Source organism: Acanthaster planci, linkage group LG05, assembly GCF_054643075.1.
Source record: "Acanthaster planci isolate LZ-2023a linkage group LG05, COTS_SCS, whole genome shotgun sequence".
Classification (NCBI taxonomy): domain Eukaryota; kingdom Metazoa; phylum Echinodermata; class Asteroidea; order Valvatida; family Acanthasteridae; genus Acanthaster; species Acanthaster planci.
The window spans coordinates 18,947,572-18,969,527 of record NC_141781.1 but is presented as its reverse complement, the minus strand read 5'-3'; the positions used below and the strand labels follow the sequence as shown (position 1 = coordinate 18,969,527).

Genomic DNA, 21,956 nt, shown 5'->3' with positions numbered 1-21,956 from the left:
TTCAAAGACCAACAAAGATGACACACTGTAACAATGACAAATGGCTTAAAAACTGGTCATTTCATAAACTTCACTAGAAAATTCCTCGTACAAAAATACACTGAAACGCTGGGTACAAAATGATTATCAAAACAAGTACTTCTTATCTCTACAATTTTTCCATTTTTGGTTACTGCATAAATTAAGACAGGGCATAATGATCTGTCAATGATAGAAGAATGCGGTGGACGTAAATTTCATCTTCACCTGTACTGCATGCCTTATTTTAAATAAAAGATCACTCCACTGAAGTTGAATACATGATCTACAACAAATCAATGTTTCCTTCAATTGCGCGTTACAACCTGCACTGCAATAGAATACTTAGTATTTCAAATTATAAATTGATAATTGACTGATTCAAAGGCACGTGGAAAATGAATGATTCAAAACTGTCTGGATCCCACAAAAAGAGTCTTAAGGCCACAGTTTCAGGATTCTGTTTTACCCGGTAGTTTAGACAAGCAAGGACAGACTGATTTCTTGGTTTTGGCATACCACCAAGTTTGGCATCCAGGTGAAAACTGACAATCCATGGATGAAAAATGTCAAACTGATTCACACAGTGGTCCTTTCACTAGAAAGTTGCTGTGGGGAATTATGACTCATTTTGTTATACCGGATGACAAATGCTTCGTAATACATAGAGTGAACAATTTTAATTTTTTCCCAACTCCTAAACTTATTCACAGCAACTTTCACTGGTATTTTAACTTAGACTTGAATGTAGTGCAGTGTGCTTCAGTGCATGTTTCAAATGACACGGAAGCAGCTTTGAGCTTTCTTTAAACTTTGCCACTTCCGAGCTTTGGCACTGCCATGAGTTTATAGTCATTAACCCTAACCCTCCTCAATCCATCACCTGTTGGAGGACTGAGGAGTGTTAGGGCTAGTCCAAAATATACACTTATCCAGCAATGTTTTACTGGAAATTCCTGATAGCCCCATTTGATGGCCGATAAGCATTGTGTTGGGTATTGTTCTGAGGGACTGTCTCAATAGGAATAGCCAAGATTTTTCAAAAAGCCCTGTTTAGTGTGGTGGGATGTGGTAAACAGTCTGAGGAAGCCATGTCCGAAAGTTAGGGCTTGGCTAGAAGTGACAAATGCGGCTATGGAAGCCAGGACTGGCAGCTGTAGCCGCTTCCCATAGACTTGTGTTTACTGTCAGCCGTAACCAGTTATTGTGATTTGGTCCTGGGCTTACGAGAGGTAGACTACACAGGTCTTACAACTAGTAATTCAGACTTGGTGGTGGTGTTCAGTTTGCCATGGAAAACATGGAAAATGGGAGAAATCGGACGATACAAGGAAAAGTTTATACCTGCATACACACTGGATACCCGCACCTCAAGCCGGAGCTTCCTTGAAATATTAATAATACATGTAATACAGCATTTGTTCATGTTCTATGACATGTGGTATCTAACAGTATCCGCCATTTAACAGCACAGATATGCTGTCATCCCTGCTCGGTGGGCTCGCAACACGTGATAAATTCCTGAGACCATCTCAGCTCCCATGGGAGTATACTAGCCCGACGACCACTTACAAGCACCAAGGGATAAGCACAATAACCATATCTGCCCTTGCACAGGTACCTATTGACTTCTGGGTAGAGAGAGGCGAGTAGGGATGAAATGACCTGCCCGAGGTCACAGCGTGTCACCACCTGCTAGGATTGGAACCCTGACCCCGTGATTGGAAGTTACAAACCCTATTACGAACAATTCGTACATGAATTTTCAAATTGTACATCACATGTCCACTACTGTTGCCTCCCATGGAGCACGGTTATTGTTGCATAATGTATTATGAATATTAAAAAAACGGCGTTACTGCATGGTAGTACAAAATCATGAGATACAGTAACAATATCAAAGTAATCTTAAGAGAGTTTGTACAGGAAACCTCAGAAATAATTAACATGATTGGTTTTTGGTTTCAAGGAACCTGAATCGAATATACAAATCGGTCAAGCCAATACATGTAATGTTAAGTATACAGAGTTGATATGGAGGGGCCAATTGCCATCCCAGATGTCATACTGTAACCATCTAGAGATTAGAAAAATGGTTCAAAACTCATTCAAACTGAATAGTTTTTCCTGATTCCCTAACATCTGAAATTCTCTTCATAGGTTTTTATGAACCACTATAATATCGATTATGCTAGAAAAAAACGATGTTTGGTCCATCTGACATTCAAGAAAAAACTAAAAGCCTGTCTGATTAAATAATTTATAAACAAATACATTATTAAATACCAGAACCAGAAACTGTCTTGACCAGGAACTGAATTTAGCAGTTCAGGATTTTGACTTTTTTTCCAACTAAAGCAGTATGTACAGAGCAATTAGTATCTTTGATTATCAATTATTCAACATCAAACAGATTCAAACAAAACAGAAAACAATACAAGGAAAAGTGTACACTTGTCATTCAACAACAAATTCTATGAATCAATTACAGACATTGTTTTAACCAGGATTCAACCCAGCACCAACACTATTTAATGTACCTATGTGCAGTGTTGGAGTCGGGTACTTCATCCTGGCCATCGCAAGTACTTTCACACACGCACATGTTTGTTCCACAATCACGGGACAACGTCCATGTTGAAATGTCTTCGTTGCAGGTGCAAAAAAATGTTATGGGACCCAATTTTTGTCCCCGCGACCCGACTTCCCTGACAAAAGCAACTTTCCCCTCAGTGTGGCAAAGGGCTTTCCAAGTCCATGTACTTTTATTACTGACAATGGGGTGACTAACATGGGAATCTCTCTGTTACCGTTCATGGGTGAAAGGCTTGGAACTCATTGACACTGAAGTGCTTGTGAAGCGATTCTGGGTACTTTGTGGGCTACTTGACTACAACCCTGACTGCATGTGTACAGAAATACACACGAGGGAGATGGGGTTTTGCCTGTAGCAAATAATACATGGTCTAGTTCCCTATCCCTCCATATTCAAAAATTCCATTTAAGAGGGGAGAGTCCCTACCTAAAGCCCTTTGCTCTGGAAAGGAGACACTATTTTTGTTCATCTGGACACACAAAATTGACAACTCAAGTAATGAAAGGTACACCAGTACTGAAATGCACTATATAAATATTTTACATTTGTCACTCCTATTTAAACGACTGGACTGACCATATCAATTCACTTCAAGGCACTTCATTTTGGCAGAGTAATGCAAGCTATCTAAATACCTTCAGGTATGAAAAACAGGGAAAGTACACTTGTCAACTTGGCAGCGTGGTGCGACCAGGGATCGGTGCACGATGCCATTAAAGTTAAGTTTAACCTGAAAAAAATGATCACAACCTGAAATGCTTGTTACAGCTGTGACTGTGTTCTTCTGTTGAAGTTCCTTTGTGGCAGGGAAATTCTGCTGCTGCCTGCTTTACAAAAATGAGCTCAGGGTTTGGGTACAAAACATTGCTCATTATAAAAGTACCGTTACAATGAGCTCTGTTGTCAATCCAAACCATAATTTACAGAGATACAGATCCATACTGAAACACAGTCCTGGTTTAAGGAGCTGGCTAGTAAAAACGTGAAGGAATGACCTGGCCTTTTTTAGAGGTGATTTTTTAGGTCCCTGCCAGAGTAGCTCATTTAGAGATAAAAAAGGAAGGTGTTTACGTGGCCAAAGTTGCAATGTGGAGTCTAGAGGTCCTCGTCGGTGTCGTCAAAAAAGTCCTCATCGTCGCTGCTGGGCAGGGCATTCTGGCGCAGCGTAATCTTGGGTTCCTCCCCTTTGCTGTTGTTGTAAAAGGTGGGGAGTGTCTCGTAGTTGTCCCTCCAGCAAAGCTTCTTGCGGGAGCGAGCCTGCAGGAGGCCGAAGAACAGGCCAAAGACGGCCAAGATCAGGAGGCAGATGAAGATGATCGCACCGTGGTTCAGCCCGGGCCGGTCTGCCGGCTGGTCAGCTCCGCTGTTTCCCTGGTTGCCCTGTGACGGCATGCACTGCTGGTCTGCACGCAGATCACAAATAAAAGAGCAAACAAATCAGTAATTTCACAGGGGGGCCAAGACCGATGGGATCTGCTAGGACTGAACACTTCACCTCGCCTGACAGTGGATATCTGAACACATTCCAGTAAATTCTGCATATCTTGCTACAGGACGTCTACACTCGTCCTTATGCTCCGGTGATTCCCACTGAGATTGTACGCACAGGCTAAAATAGTCTGTGGAAGTTGAGAGTGTGTGTCGCCCTCAAGTAGCCACTTGCTGAGAGTTGTAGCAAATCTCGCTCCACAACACGATTTTAAGGATCAACATTTGTGAAGTCCAACTTCGTAAAAGGACTGGGGTTGTGGTATCTTGTCATTTTGAAAAGTTGGTGTTTTCAACCAAAGTAATACAACATTAAGGACAAGTGCAACCTGCAATAATACAGTCGGCAAGTGGTTAAACAAAACAGAAATGCTGAAATGTAATAACCTTATGCCATGTCTGCTGAAAAGATGATGAGAAATGAGAATGAGAGGTGAGGAATGAGAATGAGAAATGAAACTGAGAAATGAGAATGAGAAATGAGAATGAAAAATAAAACTGAGAAATGAGAATGAGAAATGAGAATGAAAAATGAGAAATGAGAATGAGAAATGAAACTGAGAAATGAGAAAGAGAAATGAAACTGAGAAATGAAACTGAGAAATGGAATGAGAAATGAAACTGAGAAATGAGAAATGAAACTGAGAAATGAGAAATGAAACTGAGAAATGAGAATGAGAAATGAAACTGAGAAATGAGAAAGAGAAATAAAACTTTGAGAAATGAAACTGAGAAATGAAACTGAGAAATGAGAAAGAGAAATGAAACTGAGAAATGAAACTGAGAAATGAGAATAAGAAATGAAACTGAGAAATGAGAAAGAGAAATGAAACTGAGAAATGAGAAAGAGAAATGAAACTGAGAAATGAGAATGAGAAATGAAACTGAGAAATGAGAATGAGAAATGAAACTGAGAAATGAGAATGAGAAATAAAACTGAGAAATGAGAATGAGAAATGAAACTGAGAAATGAGAAAGAGAAATGAAACTGAGAAATGAGAATGAGAAATGAAAGTGAGAAATGAGAAAGAGAAATGAAACTGAGAAATGAAACTGACAAATGAAACTGAGAAATGAGAATGAGAAATGAAACTGAGAAATGAGAATGAGAAATGAAACTGAGACATGAGAAGTGAGGAATGAGAATGAGAAATGAGAATGTAAGTACCAACTTTCAATACATCATTAGCATGAAGGCCCATAAACTTTGAAACAATCTTTCCCTGGTACCCTTTTTCCCAAGGGCTTCATTCCCCCCTCCCCAGCAACTGTAAAAGTCTGATACCCTTGTTGCATTTGCAGCAATTATCCCTGTCGGGGTCCTGGCCTTGCTGACAGCAGACCAAACAAGTGAAGCGCTTGTCGTCCACCTTCATGAGTGACTTGCCGCTGTAGCATGCGATGCACTGCTTGTCTGTTGGGCCGTAACATTCCCGGCAGGCCTTGTCGCAGGGTGCGCACTCCTGCGTCTGTAGGTAAAAAGAAAGTAAGCCTGTTACGTAGGGCACTGGGCTCAAAGGAGGAGTTCTCTCTGAGTAAAAACATGCCCATGGGCATGGTACTCTAGAAAGTCTGCTGGACACACAAAATTCTTTTTTGATGCAAATTGTGACCATCCCGCCATTTCTTCAATGCATTCCAAGGTACAATACCTGGATGAAAAACTTCCGGAAATTTTCAAATTCTTCAAACTGTCAAGCTGCATAACCACACCTTCACATTACACCTGGAGAATAAGTCTTGATCCCCCGCGTTTCATATTCACCTTGAAGATCTTCTAGAATGCTCTTCAATGCGCAAGAGAAAGTCAACATCCCCCCTCCCCCCATACCATGGCTCGCGAATTCACCAAAGTCAAACACATTTTATCCAATATGAGCTCTCTTAATGCTTACAATGACAAATTTGCTCCATGGTGGCACTTTTATCAACCTGTGGAGCTAAAATGCATGCTTCACAGGGTTACAAACATGAAGCACTTACGTGATTTATGAAGTACATTCCAAGATCACATCTGCTGTAACACACTGAGTTGTCAAGTTCGTAGCCATCTTTACAGGACAGGCAGTTGAATGGGCCCATGTCTTAATGATAAAAACAAACAGAAAAGCTGCATTAACTCTGCAAAGAATGGCGCACTGCAGTCTGTCCTAAAAACTTGTCATTAAAAAAACCTCAAGGACTGTATGTAAAAGTTGTTCAAAATGAGCAAAGTGTTGAATATCTGTGTTAGGCCCTCCAAAAACTAGTTTGTCTCTGGTCAGACTGACGTTACGGAACTGATGGCGCGACCCAGCTTTCACCTCCAGGGTTGGATTGTACAGACAACTGCAGACACACGTTGTCAAGTCACGGGACCTGACGACAAACAACTTTGTAACCATAGTCTTCAATCATTGTTCAACAACGATCTTGTTTGGATCTATCACCCTGAGAAAAAGATCAAGCTCCCCACAAAAATGTTGAGGCAAGTGCGATAATAGAGGGTGCTGTTGCAGCTCTCGCCGAGAGAAAAAAAAAGATTGACGCGTATGCTTGAAATCACCTCAGACGAAAAGCTTTTTTTGGTCTCACACCCACAGACGCAATTTTTAACAGAAAGCCTGATTATTTCTTGACGGAGTCCACTGGTCTTTCCATTTACATGCAATTAACTCCATAACTTTCTGCTTTTGGTGCATGCACGTGAGTTTATAAGGAGATACAGTGACCGGACTTGCTGGTACCCACTACCATACTTGTGCACAAGCTTGTTTCATACGGATCTAGATCGTGATCAACGATTCGACGTTGGTTCACTGATGCCAGACCCCACCTCATGGCTGGTATAAACCAGCATTGAGATCACTAATCAAGACCTGGATCCGTGTGAAACAAACCGGCCCTGTGAGAGCGGGGGGGGGGGATCTGCCTCATCTTAGCACTTTCTTTGATATCATCGCAGTGTAATCTTTCTTTTGGCACCCAACCTTCAGGATTTCTTGAGTGACGTCTGACGACCATTCTGACACCAATTTTCTCCAAATTGGACATACCGTTCTCACAAAAAGCCCTTCTTTGCCAAGACAGGTCAGCCAAAAAGGTTTCCTTTTCCCTCTAGCATGCTCAATCTGCCTACAGGCCAACGTGTGTGAGGGCGTGAAATATAAACAACCAGAACAACTATAAAACCCTACTGTACGTCAGATTGAATAGGAATCCCTACTTTCCATTTTCACTTTGCCATTTTAAGGGCATTTAGGTAGCTTTTAACATTTTGCACCACCGCCAACTTGCTTATTCATGAACCGAAATGCAGTGCCGTTTCAGGAAGAATCTAAATCTCTCATAGCCATTTCTACAACAAAATTTGCCAGGAACACCGATAGTCTGCCGTCTTGAATTCTCTTCACTCCGGTCACTTGTTGCTTCAATCATGGCAGTGAGCCTATCAGAAAACTCTTCAACAAAAATTTTCAATGAGCGAGTTTTTGCCACTCAGTTTGAATTAGAATCCCTCTATGATAAACAGTGTCTTCCTGACAAAGCAGGAGAGCAAAAGTGCACACAAGCACTGCACAGACATTTTTAAATGGTTTACAAGTTAACAGTGCACTTTCCAAAGAGATTAACCACGTCGGCCGAAAAGTTTTCATTTGAGCAGAATGGAGAGTTTTACATGACATTCTGAAGGAAACGTCATGTTGTGGACCCTTTAAAGTTAAAAGACACTCACCGTAGCAAGTCTTGCACCTGACGTGGCAGGGCTCGCACACGGCACCAAAGTCCAGAGACAGGTAGTGACTGGCGGGGCACTCGTCCACGCAGCGTTCGGCTAGCAGCTTCTTGCCGCTAGCACAGGAGATGCACTGGTCCTGACGATTGCCCCAGCATGACATGCAGTCAAAGTGGCAGGGCTGGCACACGTTCTGCGGTCCGGGCCAGTACCTGGGAACAGTGGCAGCAGGAAAGCCATTACTTTTGGGCATTACCAAATACTGCTGTTGATTCTTGTAGCTGACCCTGTTGCGCAGTGTCCCAACTGACACTGTTCAAGTGTAGCTTACCCTGTTTTGCAGTGTCCCAACTGACACTGATCAAGTGTAGCTGACCCTGTTTGGCAGTGTCCCAAAAGACACTGATCTAGTATAACTGACCAAGTTCGGCAGTGTCCCAACTGACACGGATCAAGTGTAGCTGACCCTGTTCCGCAGTGTCCCAACTGACACTGACCAAGTGCAGCTGACCCGGTTCTGCAGTGTCCTAACTGACACTAATTAAGTGTAGCTGACCCTGTTCCGCACTGTCCCAACTGACACTGATCAAGTGTAGCTCACCCTGTTCCGCAGTGTCCCAAATGACACTGATCTAGTATAACTGACCCTGTTGAGCAGAGACCTAACTGACACGGATCAAGTGTAGCTGACCCTGTTCCACAGTGTCCCAACTGACACTGATCAAGTGCAGCTGACCCTGTTCTGCAGTGTCCCAACTGACACTGGATAAGTGTAGCTGACCCTGTTCCGCAGTGTCCCAACTGACACTGATCAAGTGTAGCTTATCCTGTTCCGCAGTGTCCCAAACAAAACTGATCAAGTTTAGCTTATCCTGTTTTGCAGTGTCCCAATCAACACTGATCAAGTGTAGCTTACCCTGTTCCGCAGTGTCCCACGCAAGTGTGCTCCAGCCGGTACATGCTATTGTGGCATGCTGTGCATTCTGTCTCCAGCGGGCCATAGCAGGTGGCGCAGCTGGAGTGGCAGGGACGACATTCCATCCCGCTGAGTGCCTCGTCACCGCCACCAACATCGCTCCGGTACTGATAGGTGCCGTCCCCGCAGGTTGGCACACAGCGCTGATTGCCTGCGGAGAAAGGGGCATTTGAAAATGACAAAAATAGAAACAAAGAAAAAAAAAAGGCTCCAAACAACTCACTGTGTGCTAAGGAAAAGAACATTGGTTATCAAGTCACACAAATCTTGGAGATAATTAGAGTTAAAAAACTCTAATCCTCAAAAGTATTTCCGCTCTCATTTCTAAATAAAAATGATATGTCTGAAATTTAGACCCATGAAGTCTGGATAACCATTTCCTGCCGGGGATTCTGGATCTGGACACGTATGCTTTATATGCGTGGCCGGGGTCTCTGAACTCGGACAAAGGGAAAAGGGCCTTGTAACAAAAGACTGTACTCGGAACAAAAGACCAGGCCGCTGAGCATTACCGACATTTTTTCACTCTCAAAAGTGGAGATAATCCAGCCTTGTTTTGAAATAGTATACCATGGTTTGGGGCATTTAGAGAGAGTGGATTACCACCCGGGACAAAAGCGCGCTACCACCGCAGTGATGAGCCACACAGCACCGCTGCATGCTAATCTGGCCCCTAGTGAAAACAGGTCAGCAGCGCACTGAGCCAGGTTCATGGACAAAAGAAAGTTATATAACACCGCACACTCTGGGCTCTTTTTACAAGGCTGCAGGCCTGGCTGAAATACTCAGGCGTCAGTAGATTTTGTCCGTCAGGCTAGGGTGGAGACCAGACAATTCTTAGTGTCGGTGTAAATGTGCAGTAAATGAAGATAGGAATTTCTAATGAATATTGAAAACAGAAAAAAAAGATAAATATCCCAGCCCAGCACCATCAACATTGATAACTGCCCCGGCAGGAAGTGTACATTTTCATGTAAAAACCCTTAACTTTACTTTTACTAATTTACCGTCATGCTAACAACCTTTAGCTGGGAACTCCTTGTGCCTAAAGTTCAGCGCCATATTAAATTTGAATTATCTTCTGCTGGGAATAAACTTGACTTCACATTCACACTTAAGTGGGACACACTCACAGACCTGACTGTTACATAACATGCTGCCATAATTGTTCCAGGCAAAATTTATTAAAAAAAAAAACACATAGATTTTCATTATGTTAGAAGCGAGGGTGATGTAACCCTTTGAGGGAACATGTAAGCCGCTTGAAAGGTATTTCGGTGCTCTGGCAAAACCTAAATTCACCTTCTTACAAATTTCTCACCCTAAGGGCCTTCCAGGCACCTGACAAACTGAGTGTCCAGAATCCATCTGTCCATGCAGGAGTGCTCCCTCGTTGGCCACAAAGAGAAAGGGAGGTAGGGACTCTTTCAACTCGGTACCCAATGGACAGCCAAGACTGTATCATGCCAACAGAAATTGATCGCACAGACATGCAGCCTGGGTCTCAGGTGCATGAACCAGTCAGGGCATGCAGTGTGCCCACAAAAGGGTCTTTCCAGATTTGTAAAGACACATCATCTGTTTGTTCCTACCCGAAGTCACCTGGTTTTTAGGTCAACTCTGACGTGATGCAGTCATCCGTTTTGTCAGAGTCGTCAATCCAGAACCAGAATGAAATGGCCGGTGCTTGGTTTTCGGGATGGCAACAGGGTATCACACATAATTTTATACGGAAGAACGCATCCAATGCGATCTTGAATGCAAGTCTCTTGCAGTGCTAGAGTATTTACCAAACATCTAAACATGATTTATGACTCGCTGTGTAAAAATGAAGCAGAAGGTCGCTAGGGTCACTGTGGAATTAACGGCATCTCACGGAATACTGCAATATGTAAATCAGTATGGGGCCTTAACATACGTCACTCGCAGAGCGCCCATTTTCATCAGAAAACCAAAGTGACAAAAGCGAAAAGCTCAGTTTGCTCTTTTTAATATGAACTAAAACTAGAAAGTGGCGCTGATGACTTTTCAAATTCACCGAGGGGCTTACTTATGGTGAGCGCTGTTTAACGATTCTGTTGCTTCGGAAGAAACTAAATGTCAGCCAGGCCCTCGTGAGACACTGCAATTTTCCCCGGCAGAAGGAACAAGAGTGGGCCTTACCTGTGAGGAAGAAGGTGGACTGGCAGCTGAGGCAGCGCTCCTCGCCCTCACCATCACAGCTCTGACAGGTGTCGTGGCAAGCCCGGCACTGGCTCCCGTGACGGAACGTCCCCTGGGGACATCCGACACTGCACTCGCCCTTGTCAGCACCGCTGACAGTGTGCACTAGGCCGTCGGGGCAAGAGGTGCACTCGTATGGGGACGGACCTGTACAGCTTCCACATGATGGGTGGCAAGCTATCCAAGAAAACAAAACCTAAAATTAAAAAACTCAAAAAAAAATTGCTTTATTCTTCACTATAGTTGAAAATTTATCCAACTATGTCCCAGAATTTCTGCAACAGAGAAACCTTCATCAGCTTGTACACATTATAATGTCATTTTCAGAAAGAGATAAATGCGCTGTCCTTACGGAATGTGAAAATTAACATTGAGGTGGCAACATAAAAAATCTCTTTCAGGGGAAATAATGCATCAAATGCAAACCATCAGAGGAATTAAATGTTTTGAGGTTTCTGAACAAACCTAAAAAAGGGAACTTATCGAGACAGCTTGTGTAACATCTCTGACAGAAGTCCATATTTTAACGCACAAAGCTCAAACTCAAAGGCCATTTACGACTTCAAGAAAACATGTGTGGGACTCCTCTTGAGTGGTAACCCCTTGACGACGGGAATTTCTTCCCGAAAGGCGACTCCAAGAATTCCAGCCTCGCTTGTCCACGAAGGCCCCCTGCTAAACCGCAAATGCTCGGTTTGTGGCCCTGCGTGCTCTGCACGCTTTGAATTACACAGTGAAAAGGCTGATTGTTCGGTGGCATGTGGCTCTACTCACCCTTCCACATTCCCGTTGCCTCTTTTCAAAGTGGGGATTATTGTGAAGCTTGTGATTATGATGCAAAATCGGTCTTTTCATTTCTGGGCTGCGCACAAAGACCAATTACCATATATACAAGAGCCAGGGTCTGTCTTCTTTCACCGTGTTCGCTTCAGCGTGGGCAGAGAATAATAGCTGAAAAGTGGGCTGAGGATCTCAATTTCTACGGTGGCTATAGCCGCCTCCCGGTGCGAAGGGGTTAAAGAAACATTAACATATTTCCACAAATTTGTTTTGAGTTCTGTGGGTTACAAAAATGCCCAGAGTGGCGGATGAATCTTACCCATGCAAACGCCGTCTTTGTGAAACTGTCCTGCGTTGCAGTTCTGCCGGCAGTGCCCGTTGGCCAGTCGGTAGTCGGCGGCACAGATTAGGCACTCGTCCTCCCGCGGTCCCAGGCAGCGCTTGCAGTGAGGGGTGCAGTCTCGACACACTGGGCGTCCGTCGGACTGAAGAGCCCGGTACTGCTGCTCAGGACACTGCGAATTTTCTTGCATGCATTCCCCAAAATAGGCCAGATAGCTATCTTCGCATTCTGGAGTGATCAGGAAATAAATTGGAATAAATTATTGCCATTGTGGGTTGGTTTCACAGAGGTGCCGATAAATTGCACCAGACGATGTAAAGCAGTGCTCCATGATGTGATACCATAGAGGACAACGATTTTTCTATCAAGTCTGGCTAATTTATGGTAATTTGTACGTTGGGATAGACGGCACCACCAATTTCACTGCTTTGACAACACCATGTTACTAAAGATCATTGGTCTGTGAGTCCGGCAAATTGACCCAGAGAAAGACTTAATGTTGGGGGAGTATTTTGACAGTGACCTGGATTTCCGGCCTCATTACTGTATGCTTGGTTGTACCACGATGAAGGACCTAACTTAGGACACATTGGCAAAGACACAGTCACATGCATTTTGGCAGTTTGATTACTCCTACTGGCCCACAGTCCACCCTGTTGGCGATTCTAACCCACCAAATCAACAGAGCCCAGACGCTCAAATATTCTACACCAATTCCTCAGTATGTGCCATGTGTGTACCAACCTCCACATCAGGGCATAGTGGGCACTACATGCACAAGGCAAATGCCATGCTCATCCAAAAACGTGATTAGTTTAGGATGTACTGCTAATCCGCCCTGAGCAAAGGCATCCCCTTGAAAAGAGGAATGCTGGTCGGGAGTGTTCATTTTGTTGGTAGCGATGCGACAGCAACGTGCGTACTTCCTAGTCGTTTGTGAACCAGCAAACTTCAGTTCTGGCCAAAGGAGCGTCAGTTGCCAAGAAAATAGCGCCCTCTCATGGTACAGCTCGGGGCTCATGCTAGAAAATGTCCCTCCAACGTGCGAACCAAGAAAAAGTTCACCTACCTTGGCATTCTCCCCATTCGTCGCAGCTTCTGCAGTGCAAGGGGCAGATTCTATCCTGGACCAGGCAACGGTTAGACTCGATGTCTTCCACAAATCCCCTGAACAAGCAGCAACCAGAGAACGAAAGGAAAAGAAGCACTGCATTATCTCAGTGGAGACTACAAGCAACTGTAAGGACAGAGAGGGGCCACATGTTCCACACAAGAAAAACAAAATTAGTTGATGCACGCAATCAAGGAACCAAAGTCGGTTTTACTGGCTTTGCAAAGCAGTTTTTTCTTCGTTGGAAACATTGTGTTTCCATTATTAAAATTAATTTCAATTGACTTTTTTGCGACTTTCAAAGACATTTGGTGCTTTTCAGTACCTATGCTAATATGGTTTTCCATGGTCATGAGTAAAGCTGTGATTTCATTCTAGAAACAAACAATTGGTGGCATTATTTTTTGTGGTTGTCAATTTCCCCCTTTTGACAGTGACACATGGCTGTTGCAGCATAGGCTAATGAGGGAACAAACAACGCTTTTTCGGTGATTTTTTCAATGAGCAGCTTTTGGGTTCACAGTTAGAACTTGAAAACCTACAAAGTCTGCAATGTCACCTATGATTCGCATCAGAGCAACAGCGCCCTCTGTTGCCCAGAAAAGCATGGTCCTCTATAAATCCAGGGTTAATACTCAGGTGGAGGTAAAAATAAAGTCCACTCTGCAATCTAATCAGCCCCCAAAAGGATATCATATTGTTTTCAATTGTTGAAGGGGAGTACGAAATCGCACAAAGAGTATGCCTCATAGAGTTTCATCGCCTGGACCCGTTCAACCAATCACAACTGCTCCATACCCTGGACAGCTTGGAACGCAGGAGTCACGGAACAGGAAGGTGTTGTCTCGGCAGCTGATGCAATGGGAGTAGGTACTGCTGCAATCCAAGCACCGGGGGGAGCACAGCTGGCAGGTTACGCTTTCGTCGCCGGCTGGACCCTCCAGGAGCGTGTAATAGCCCTCGGGACAGTGGTCCACGCAAAACACCCCGTCTTCCTTGGACAGGATGTACATATCTGTACAGACAAAAATGACAATGACAATGACTACCTCTGGACACTTGATCGCTAACTCAAGGCTTGACTGTTTTGCATACTGTGCATGAACAAATGATTGGTGGCTCATTGAATCCAAAGCATATACGTTTCACTCTTCGGATGGATAGATATTCCATCCATTTGCAACATCCCCTATTGCGGGCTCTTCATATAACTTGGCAGATAATGCAAAACACTGAATGTTTTTTACCGCGACGAAGAAAGTTCTCTATAAATCCATGGTTAATATGAAGGTGGAGGGATACTTTTCAGGATTTATTCAGCCACTCCCCAGAAACTTACCAACAAACAGGCAAACAGGCAGGTATCAGAGGATCCTTTGGTCCTTATCACCTTCACAAAACATGATGTCTTTTCGTACAACCCGAACATGTCTTACTATTTTGGCAAGGTTTTTAGATACGAGGACTCCCTGATACCTATCATCTTCGCAATCCATGCAGTTCTATGGTCCTCCCAGTAAGCAGGTCTTCCTGTTTTGGAAAGTTTTTTAGATGTGAGGACTCTGTAAAACCTATCATCCTCACAATCCATGCAGTTCCTGTGGTCCTCCCAGTAAGCAGGTCTTCCTGTTTTGGCAAGTTTTTTAGATGTGAGGACTCTGTGATACCTACCGTCCTCGCAATCCATGCAGTCCTGTGGTCCTCCCTGTACGCACGTCTTGCAGCTAATGTGGCAGGGCCTGCAAATATTGCTCTCGTAGTCTGGGTAGTAGCCTGAAATGCACTCCTCGGCGCACTCATTGTGCTCGTTCAGGAAACGGTCGTAATCGCACCGCTGGCAGTCGCTGGCCCCTGGCCCCTTGCACGCGATACAGGTGTCATGGCAGTTGCTGCAGCCTCCATCTGACACAGGGAGAAGGTGGAAAAGAGGGGGACCAGTGATATGCGGGCTGTGAGCGGTGACTCTCGACGGTGGTGGGTGGTCGCCCTCCCACGCACGATAGAGTCACGTTCAGGTTAAATCTCCCATAATCAACTGGCGGGGAGGCTCCACTGCTAAAAGTGCATTGTTTTTTTTGCGGAGTGCATCCGGTAATGTCATGGTTCTCCTTGGGCTTATCTTGCAGTTTTTGGGCTGTTATTGTTTGACCAGAATGAGCATCAAATTGCCAGGGCAACTGAAGACCTTTCAAAGAATCACGCACACTGAATTCTCTAGGACCCCCCCACCTTTTTGTCAGGATGCCAAACTGAATGATACCTTACAGCTAAAGGTAGGGATTCATGTTTCATTTGAAAAATGTTTAGAAAACTTTCCCACATCGTCTAAACAGTTAGCCAACACTTTACAGAAGCTGCCGCTGCATACCTCGGTGTTTTGCATAATTGTATAGTTCAACAATGCACAATGTAAATACGTAGATTAATGTTGCGGCATTTAAAACGAGCAATGTTTACTGTTTTAGGATCCATTTTTTTCTCAAAAAGTACATGGATGCCGAAAATGAAAAGCGTTCTGAGAATCATATTACATTTTTAATACAGGCATTGTTTAAAATAAAAATGAACACCAGATTGCGTCAATAAAAATGTCAGATCTCTAAAAGGGGATGTTCTGTTTCAACATTTGGGAAAATCTGTAAACGGGTTTGGTACTCGTTTCGTTTAAATGTTTAAACATGCAAACGTCCATCTTTAGCTACAACAGGTACTCATGGTCTTTCTAAGACAAACCACAAAAGAAAAAATCACCAATTTGGGCCTCAACATTCATTTTGTAGATCTTGTCACACTTTACTCTGGACACAGTTCTCGCTGAGTCAATCGTCCCATCTTCTGTCACTCCTTTCCCCCACATGCCTTTTGAATTCTGGATCAATTTCTGATTGCTTCACTATGCTGGACAGGGTTCCCACTTCTGGCTGACTTACCTCCGTCCTGGTAGGTCCGGGCCGGGCAATCGCCGGGCTGGCAGCGGCTGCCGACGAGCCTCAAGCCTTCGCTGCACGACAGGCAGTCGTCGGAGAAGGGCCCGTCGCACGTGCCGCAGGTTGGGAAGCACCTCAAGCACTGCTGCTCGCCTTCGTCTCCAAACGTCCCTGAAGGGCAGTCGCTCAAACACTGATTATCTGAACAGAAGACACAGAAGTCAGGACTAGTTGGACATCAAGGGGCGGTGGTGGTTGAAGGGGACATTGCCCCCCCCCCAGTTTCTCTTCCCCCTCCCCCCCTTTGGGACCTTCCCTTCCACAATGTACCTGCAGATTAAATCTACTGATTTCCCTCACAGTTCAAAATCAGAATAATTAAAAGAGGACAGTGCAATTTTGCTTCTTTCTTGGCTTGTAGAAATCATATATTTTGGTCCCTCCCCAGAAAAGATCTTTCTTTTCCTTCCCATTTGCTTCTCCACCCAAATCCAAGAGTCTTGGAGCGCGCCACAGCTGACAGGAGATAGTTCGAGAGTTGGAGTTTAGTATATACTGTATATGCGTCCAGTCATGAGTCAAAGTTTATTTCCTGCACCCATGAACTAATTCCAGTGGGATTCTCGTGATGTGGCCTGCCTCATCTGCCTGTTCTTGTATTCATTGTCTTACCAGACCAGAACAGATCCCCCTCGCAGGTCTCACAGGCACGGGCTCCGGGGCCGCTGCAGGACCGACAGCTGGAGTGGCAGTCCTTACATTGCCAGTCACTTCGGTCTGTGTATGTAGTATAGGGGCAGTGGCTGTCGCAGGTCGAGTCATCGTAGAGAAACCGATTCTCGTAGCACGAGGTGCAGTCCTGGCTGGATAGCCCATCGCACGTCTTGCACGATGGGTTGCAGCGCACGCATTTCCCTGCAAAGATGAGAAAATGGGAAGGTTACGCAATCCACCTCGAGCAGAAGCACCCCGTCATTGGTTGAAGAGAGCCCTGTTGGTGGAGAACATTCATTTTGTTGGTAGCGATGCAACTTTAGTACATGCATTTCATAGTTGTTAGTGAACTAGTGAAAAGCACTTCCCACCAGAGGAACCTGTTTCAAGGAAAATTGCGCCCTCTCTTGGTCCAGCTCAGGGATCAGTGTCCAGGACCCAAAATACTTTGGTGTCACTGTTTTGTGACCATAATCATGTTTTCTGTTGTCAAGTCCATACAAGTTGAGCGCACACATACCGGTATGAGTTTTGCTGTCTCCAAGGATTTCCAATTTTCAAATAGTTGAAGTAAAAGTGGGCAAAAATATTACCGAGACTGAGGACAAGTACAGGTGTCTTTCAGCAAAATCTTAATATTTTGACAGGTTTATGCAACGAAAAAAGACACAAAGTTTTATCACTGAAGATGAACGAACACCAACAAACATCATGTCAAGAATATCTCATGAACAGAAGTGGAAAAATAAACATCCGAGCAAACTGTCACTTACGAATACTGTCATCTGTGAAGTAGCCCTGTCCACAGCTGTCCACACAGTCAAAGTCCTGCAGGTATTTGCTTGCATTGCAAGAACTGCACCTGTCTTCAAACCCGTCCACGCACTCTTTACATTTTGCCTCACAATGGGACCCTTCTCGCTCGTCGCAGGAACCTCGGTTGAGCTGGAAACCCTGGTAGCAGGACAGACAGTCGTTGACCTCCGATCCGGTGCAGGTCTTGCAGGTCTCGTCGCATTCCCCACACGTGAGGGTGTCCCGGTCCTCGTAACGACCCTCAGGGCAGAAGGGCACGCAGGCGCCCTCTAGGAGGTAGCGTAGATCGTCGGTCACTACCCAGAGAAGGAGAAAAAGGCAGAGTGTCAAACACTGCCGGTTGTATCACGCTCAACTACACAACTTCACTGATCATGGAAAGTTGCTCATTTAGAACTCTTCATTCAGAACTCTACTTTCCAAGTAGAGAGACGATGACAAATGCTACTATGTGCGGCATTTGGAGACCTAGAGGGTGCAGAGCTGGAATAAAAAAGGCTCGACAGATCCCGGTTAACATTGGAAACGGACCTGTGAAACTCTGTCAGAATGTCAATACAGAAAACAATATTATTGTTTCCGTTTTGAAGAAGCAGTCTTGCACTAACGTGCACTGTCTACTGCTCACTAATATAGGATCTTTGATACCCAAGCATGATGACTTATTTGTGACAATTAAAACCGACAACATCCAGCTTGCTGTTAAGACAGAAACGTGGGTGAAAGGCGACACACCTTCTTCTGCTTTGTCAATTCCTGGATTTGAATAGTTTCGGAAGGATCATACTCATCAAAGAGGAGGAGGTGTTGCCATATAAATACATTCGGATTTTAAACCTCTTCAAGTTGATTCATGTTACACCCCGGATCATCTTGAAATTTTGTGGTTACAATACAACTTTAAGCAGTCCTGAATCACAGTGCCAACATAAGGTTGAAATAATTTTTGATCCGATTTCATTCAGTGATCACAGGACTGTTGTTACGAACTCGAAACAAAGCATGCTTGAATAACCATCTCAGAGAGTTACAATGCTTCCATTTATTAAGATTCTAATATCTGCAGCTTTGGACAGTGGATCACTTCTACAAGTTGGAGTCACCTTAAACTATGATGATGCTAACGGCATGTCGAATGATTTCAGCTCAACACTTCAGTACGCTTCTTCTTCATGCTTCCCCCAGATTACTGTCAAACGGCAATCCAGCGACAAACCTTGGATCACCATCCGTTTATTATCACTCACTGTACGTCAAAACGCTAATAAATCTGGTGATATCACTCTGTATAGAAGTCTTTGAAACAAAGTTCAAAGAGAGATCAAATCCTGTAAAAGTACATTCTATTCTCGTAAAATTGCTAACCTGAGGAATCAACGGACAGGACCATGGCACCAACAGGTGAGGCATCTCAGTGGCCTCAACAGTCAATTCCCTTACTTGGTAGTGAAATGTCACCAACCGCCCAAGCTGATACGATCAACAATCATTTCACTCCCATCTGTTCGTCTCTTCCACCACTGCATCATAGTTTGTTACCAGCATTCCTTCCTTCCCTCACCCCCCACCCGTCATCCAGGACTATGAGGTTTACTGGGAACTCCGCCGCCTTAAACTGTCAAAAGCCTCTTACTTGGATGACCTGCCAACAAAGCTCATTCATGAATTTGCTGCTGAAATGGCTACTCCGTTGTCTCAAATCTTGTTTGTTGCCTACTTTCAGGCAATTTTTCTGATCCATGGAAACATTCCTTAATAACTCCTGTTCCTACGGTGAAACCTTGTCAGTAGTTAGATCAGTTAAGACCAATATCACTTACTCCTATTTTTGCTAAGTTGTTTGAAAGGTTTTTAGCCAAATGGATAATAAACGACATATCATCTATAACTGACGAACAACACTTTGGGAATATCAAAGGCTCGTCAACAACTCACTATTTAATCAGTCTTACAAATACTATTTTGAGTGGAACCGATAAACCTAATTATGTGGCTTCAATCTGTGCAACAGATTTTACCAAAGCTTTTGACAATATACATGTAGATCCCACAAACTTAGAGCCATGTGATGTAAATCCAGCTCTCATTTAAGTTATTTGTAATTATTTCGAAACTAGATCCCAGCGTGTCTATATTGGTGCCAGTGTGTCGCAGACTTCAACAGTAACTTGTGGTGTCCCTCAGGGAACCATATTGGGACCGATCCTGTTTTTAGCTATGATTAATGATGCTGCTGTCACCACTCCACTTAGATGGAAGTATGAAGATGATCTTACTGTTGCTGATATAAGAAAATTCTCTGATCCTGCAGGTTTTGAACGACATTTCCAGCATTTGTTCTTGGTCCCAGCAAAATCATACGAAACCCAAACCAGACAAGTGTAAGGTCATTCATATCTCCTTTTTAAAAAGACAGATTTCTTGGCCGAATATATCTATGGGTACATCAGTTTTAGAATGCGGGGAGTTTTAAATTACTGGGTGTTACTATTCAATCCAATCGTGCCAATTTAAAATGGGCAATATATGTGGGACACATTACTTGTATGGGTGCCAAGAGATTACACATCTAATGTATTCTTAAAAGGTTCAATGCCCCCATTGCAGATCTTGTCACGATTTACATTGTCACAGAATTCCTTTTAGCGTACAAAACTGTCTATTTTACCTCTCAGAAGACTTGTACGTGTTTATGTTTGACGGTGTCGTTGGTCATAGTCACATCTTTTGTTGGTCTAAGGTTGAATGGTCTCAGTCTAAGAGAAGGTTAAAGGTACGTTCGTCGTGGGAAAATTTTGAATAGGTTTGGGGTTCTTAGGACTTCTGGAGCGGTGTGATGGCACTAGGTGATTGTCTTTTTTTAAATATATGATGCAGTAGCAGGCCAGAAAAGCGAATACGATTTATTAAGGGTGCTGAAATACTTTCCTACCCATCCAATCTTGGATTTTGTGCATGTTAGTTTCAAGATTCTGCGCTGATGAGAGGCTTGGGAAAAGAGCAGACGTTCTTTCCATTTGATTTATGAGCTAGGAGACTTCTCCTGTGACTGTAAATTTGATGAATTAAATTTGAATTTATACCCCTGCAATAAGTGGGTGATTGCAGCATAAGGTACGTTATATAAGTGATTCCTTTATATCAAAGAGCGCATTTAGTAAATATTGACAGGATAAGGAACCCTATTCTTTGAAATTTGGCCTTACAGTTACTCGAGTTTTGCACTGAAATGACCTTTGATTTAAGTATGAAAGGTTAGTTGTTTCTCACAGTATTTCATGGATTGGGAAACTAACTTAAATCTGTGCTGATTAATGAAGTTTTATTGAATGTGGATCGTTAGAAATGACGAGATCTTTTACAGTTAATTAGTTGAATTTAGTCAAGTGCCAACCACCAGTAACGAGTACCAGTACCTCTACTGTACAGTACCATTTCATGATTCGATTGAGAGTTAGGATTTTGATTGATTGAAAAATTGGTTGCTGTTGTGATTTAAATATTGTATGTAAATATTGTATTAAGCAGTGTGCACAGATTTGATTTTTATAACCATTGACGTTGAGCTGTCTTCATATTGTATTAAAATACTGAGTACTAGTCAGACCATAATGAACCTTGGACTTCTTATTCCTCATTCGAGCACGTGAACTAAATAAGCTATCACCCTTCTTCAAGAAAACCATTTTCTTCTCGGGGTCGTTTGACTCCACGGGGTCATTCTGACATAAATGTACATGTACATTAGACCTTCTCTTGAGTATACCTCTCCAGTGTGGTCAAGTTCTCTGAACGTACAGCAATCTCAATGCATGGAAAGAATTCAAAAACGTGCTTGCCGTATAACTGTTGGTTATCCTGAGCATTTTGAATATTCTGCCACCCTCGATTATCTTCAATTGCCATCCTTGGAACAAGGAACATTCAGTTAATTGAGAAATTTGCAATGTCCCTTGTCGGATCCAAGCCCATGTCCATGTTACCCCCTCCTCATAATTCACAGTGTACTCGTACTCTTAGAAATACTAGTGGGCTTTTGGTCCCCTTTTGTTGTACACAAACAGATATCAAAGATCTATTCCACAAATTCTTCACATCATTATTTGAAGCTTGTTTAGTCCCTATATATATATCTTTTTGATATTTTTATTATTGGTAAATATATAATTTGTTATCCAATCACTACAAATTTTCAAATTTCTGTACTGAATATTTATGAAACTGAAATAAAATAAAAAGAAAGACAGTA

At 43.4% G+C, this 21,956-nt stretch overlaps 1 protein-coding gene across 1 annotated transcript in view; it reads right to left on the bottom strand.

Moving 5' to 3' along the window:
* Positions 1–41: 41 nt before the first annotated feature.
* Positions 42–21,956, bottom strand: part of pcsk5 (proprotein convertase subtilisin/kexin type 5) — a 49,673-nt gene continuing 27,758 nt past the window's right edge. The window contains exons 18-30 of the mRNA XM_087136839.1: positions 17,665–18,003; positions 16,850–17,092; positions 16,181–16,378; positions 14,922–15,152; positions 14,049–14,265; positions 13,209–13,306; positions 12,116–12,367; positions 10,957–11,193; positions 8,734–8,944; positions 7,818–8,029; positions 6,086–6,186; positions 5,388–5,571; positions 42–4,017 (exon numbers count right to left, since the gene is read on the bottom strand). Coding sequence (XP_086992965.1) covers positions 3,710–4,017; positions 5,388–5,571; positions 6,086–6,186; positions 7,818–8,029; positions 8,734–8,944; positions 10,957–11,193; positions 12,116–12,367; positions 13,209–13,306; positions 14,049–14,265; positions 14,922–15,152; positions 16,181–16,378; positions 16,850–17,092; positions 17,665–18,003 — 2,831 coding nt within the window. The 3' untranslated portion in view covers positions 42–3,709. The remainder of the gene's footprint in view (positions 4,018–5,387; positions 5,572–6,085; positions 6,187–7,817; positions 8,030–8,733; positions 8,945–10,956; positions 11,194–12,115; positions 12,368–13,208; positions 13,307–14,048; positions 14,266–14,921; positions 15,153–16,180; positions 16,379–16,849; positions 17,093–17,664; positions 18,004–21,956) is intronic.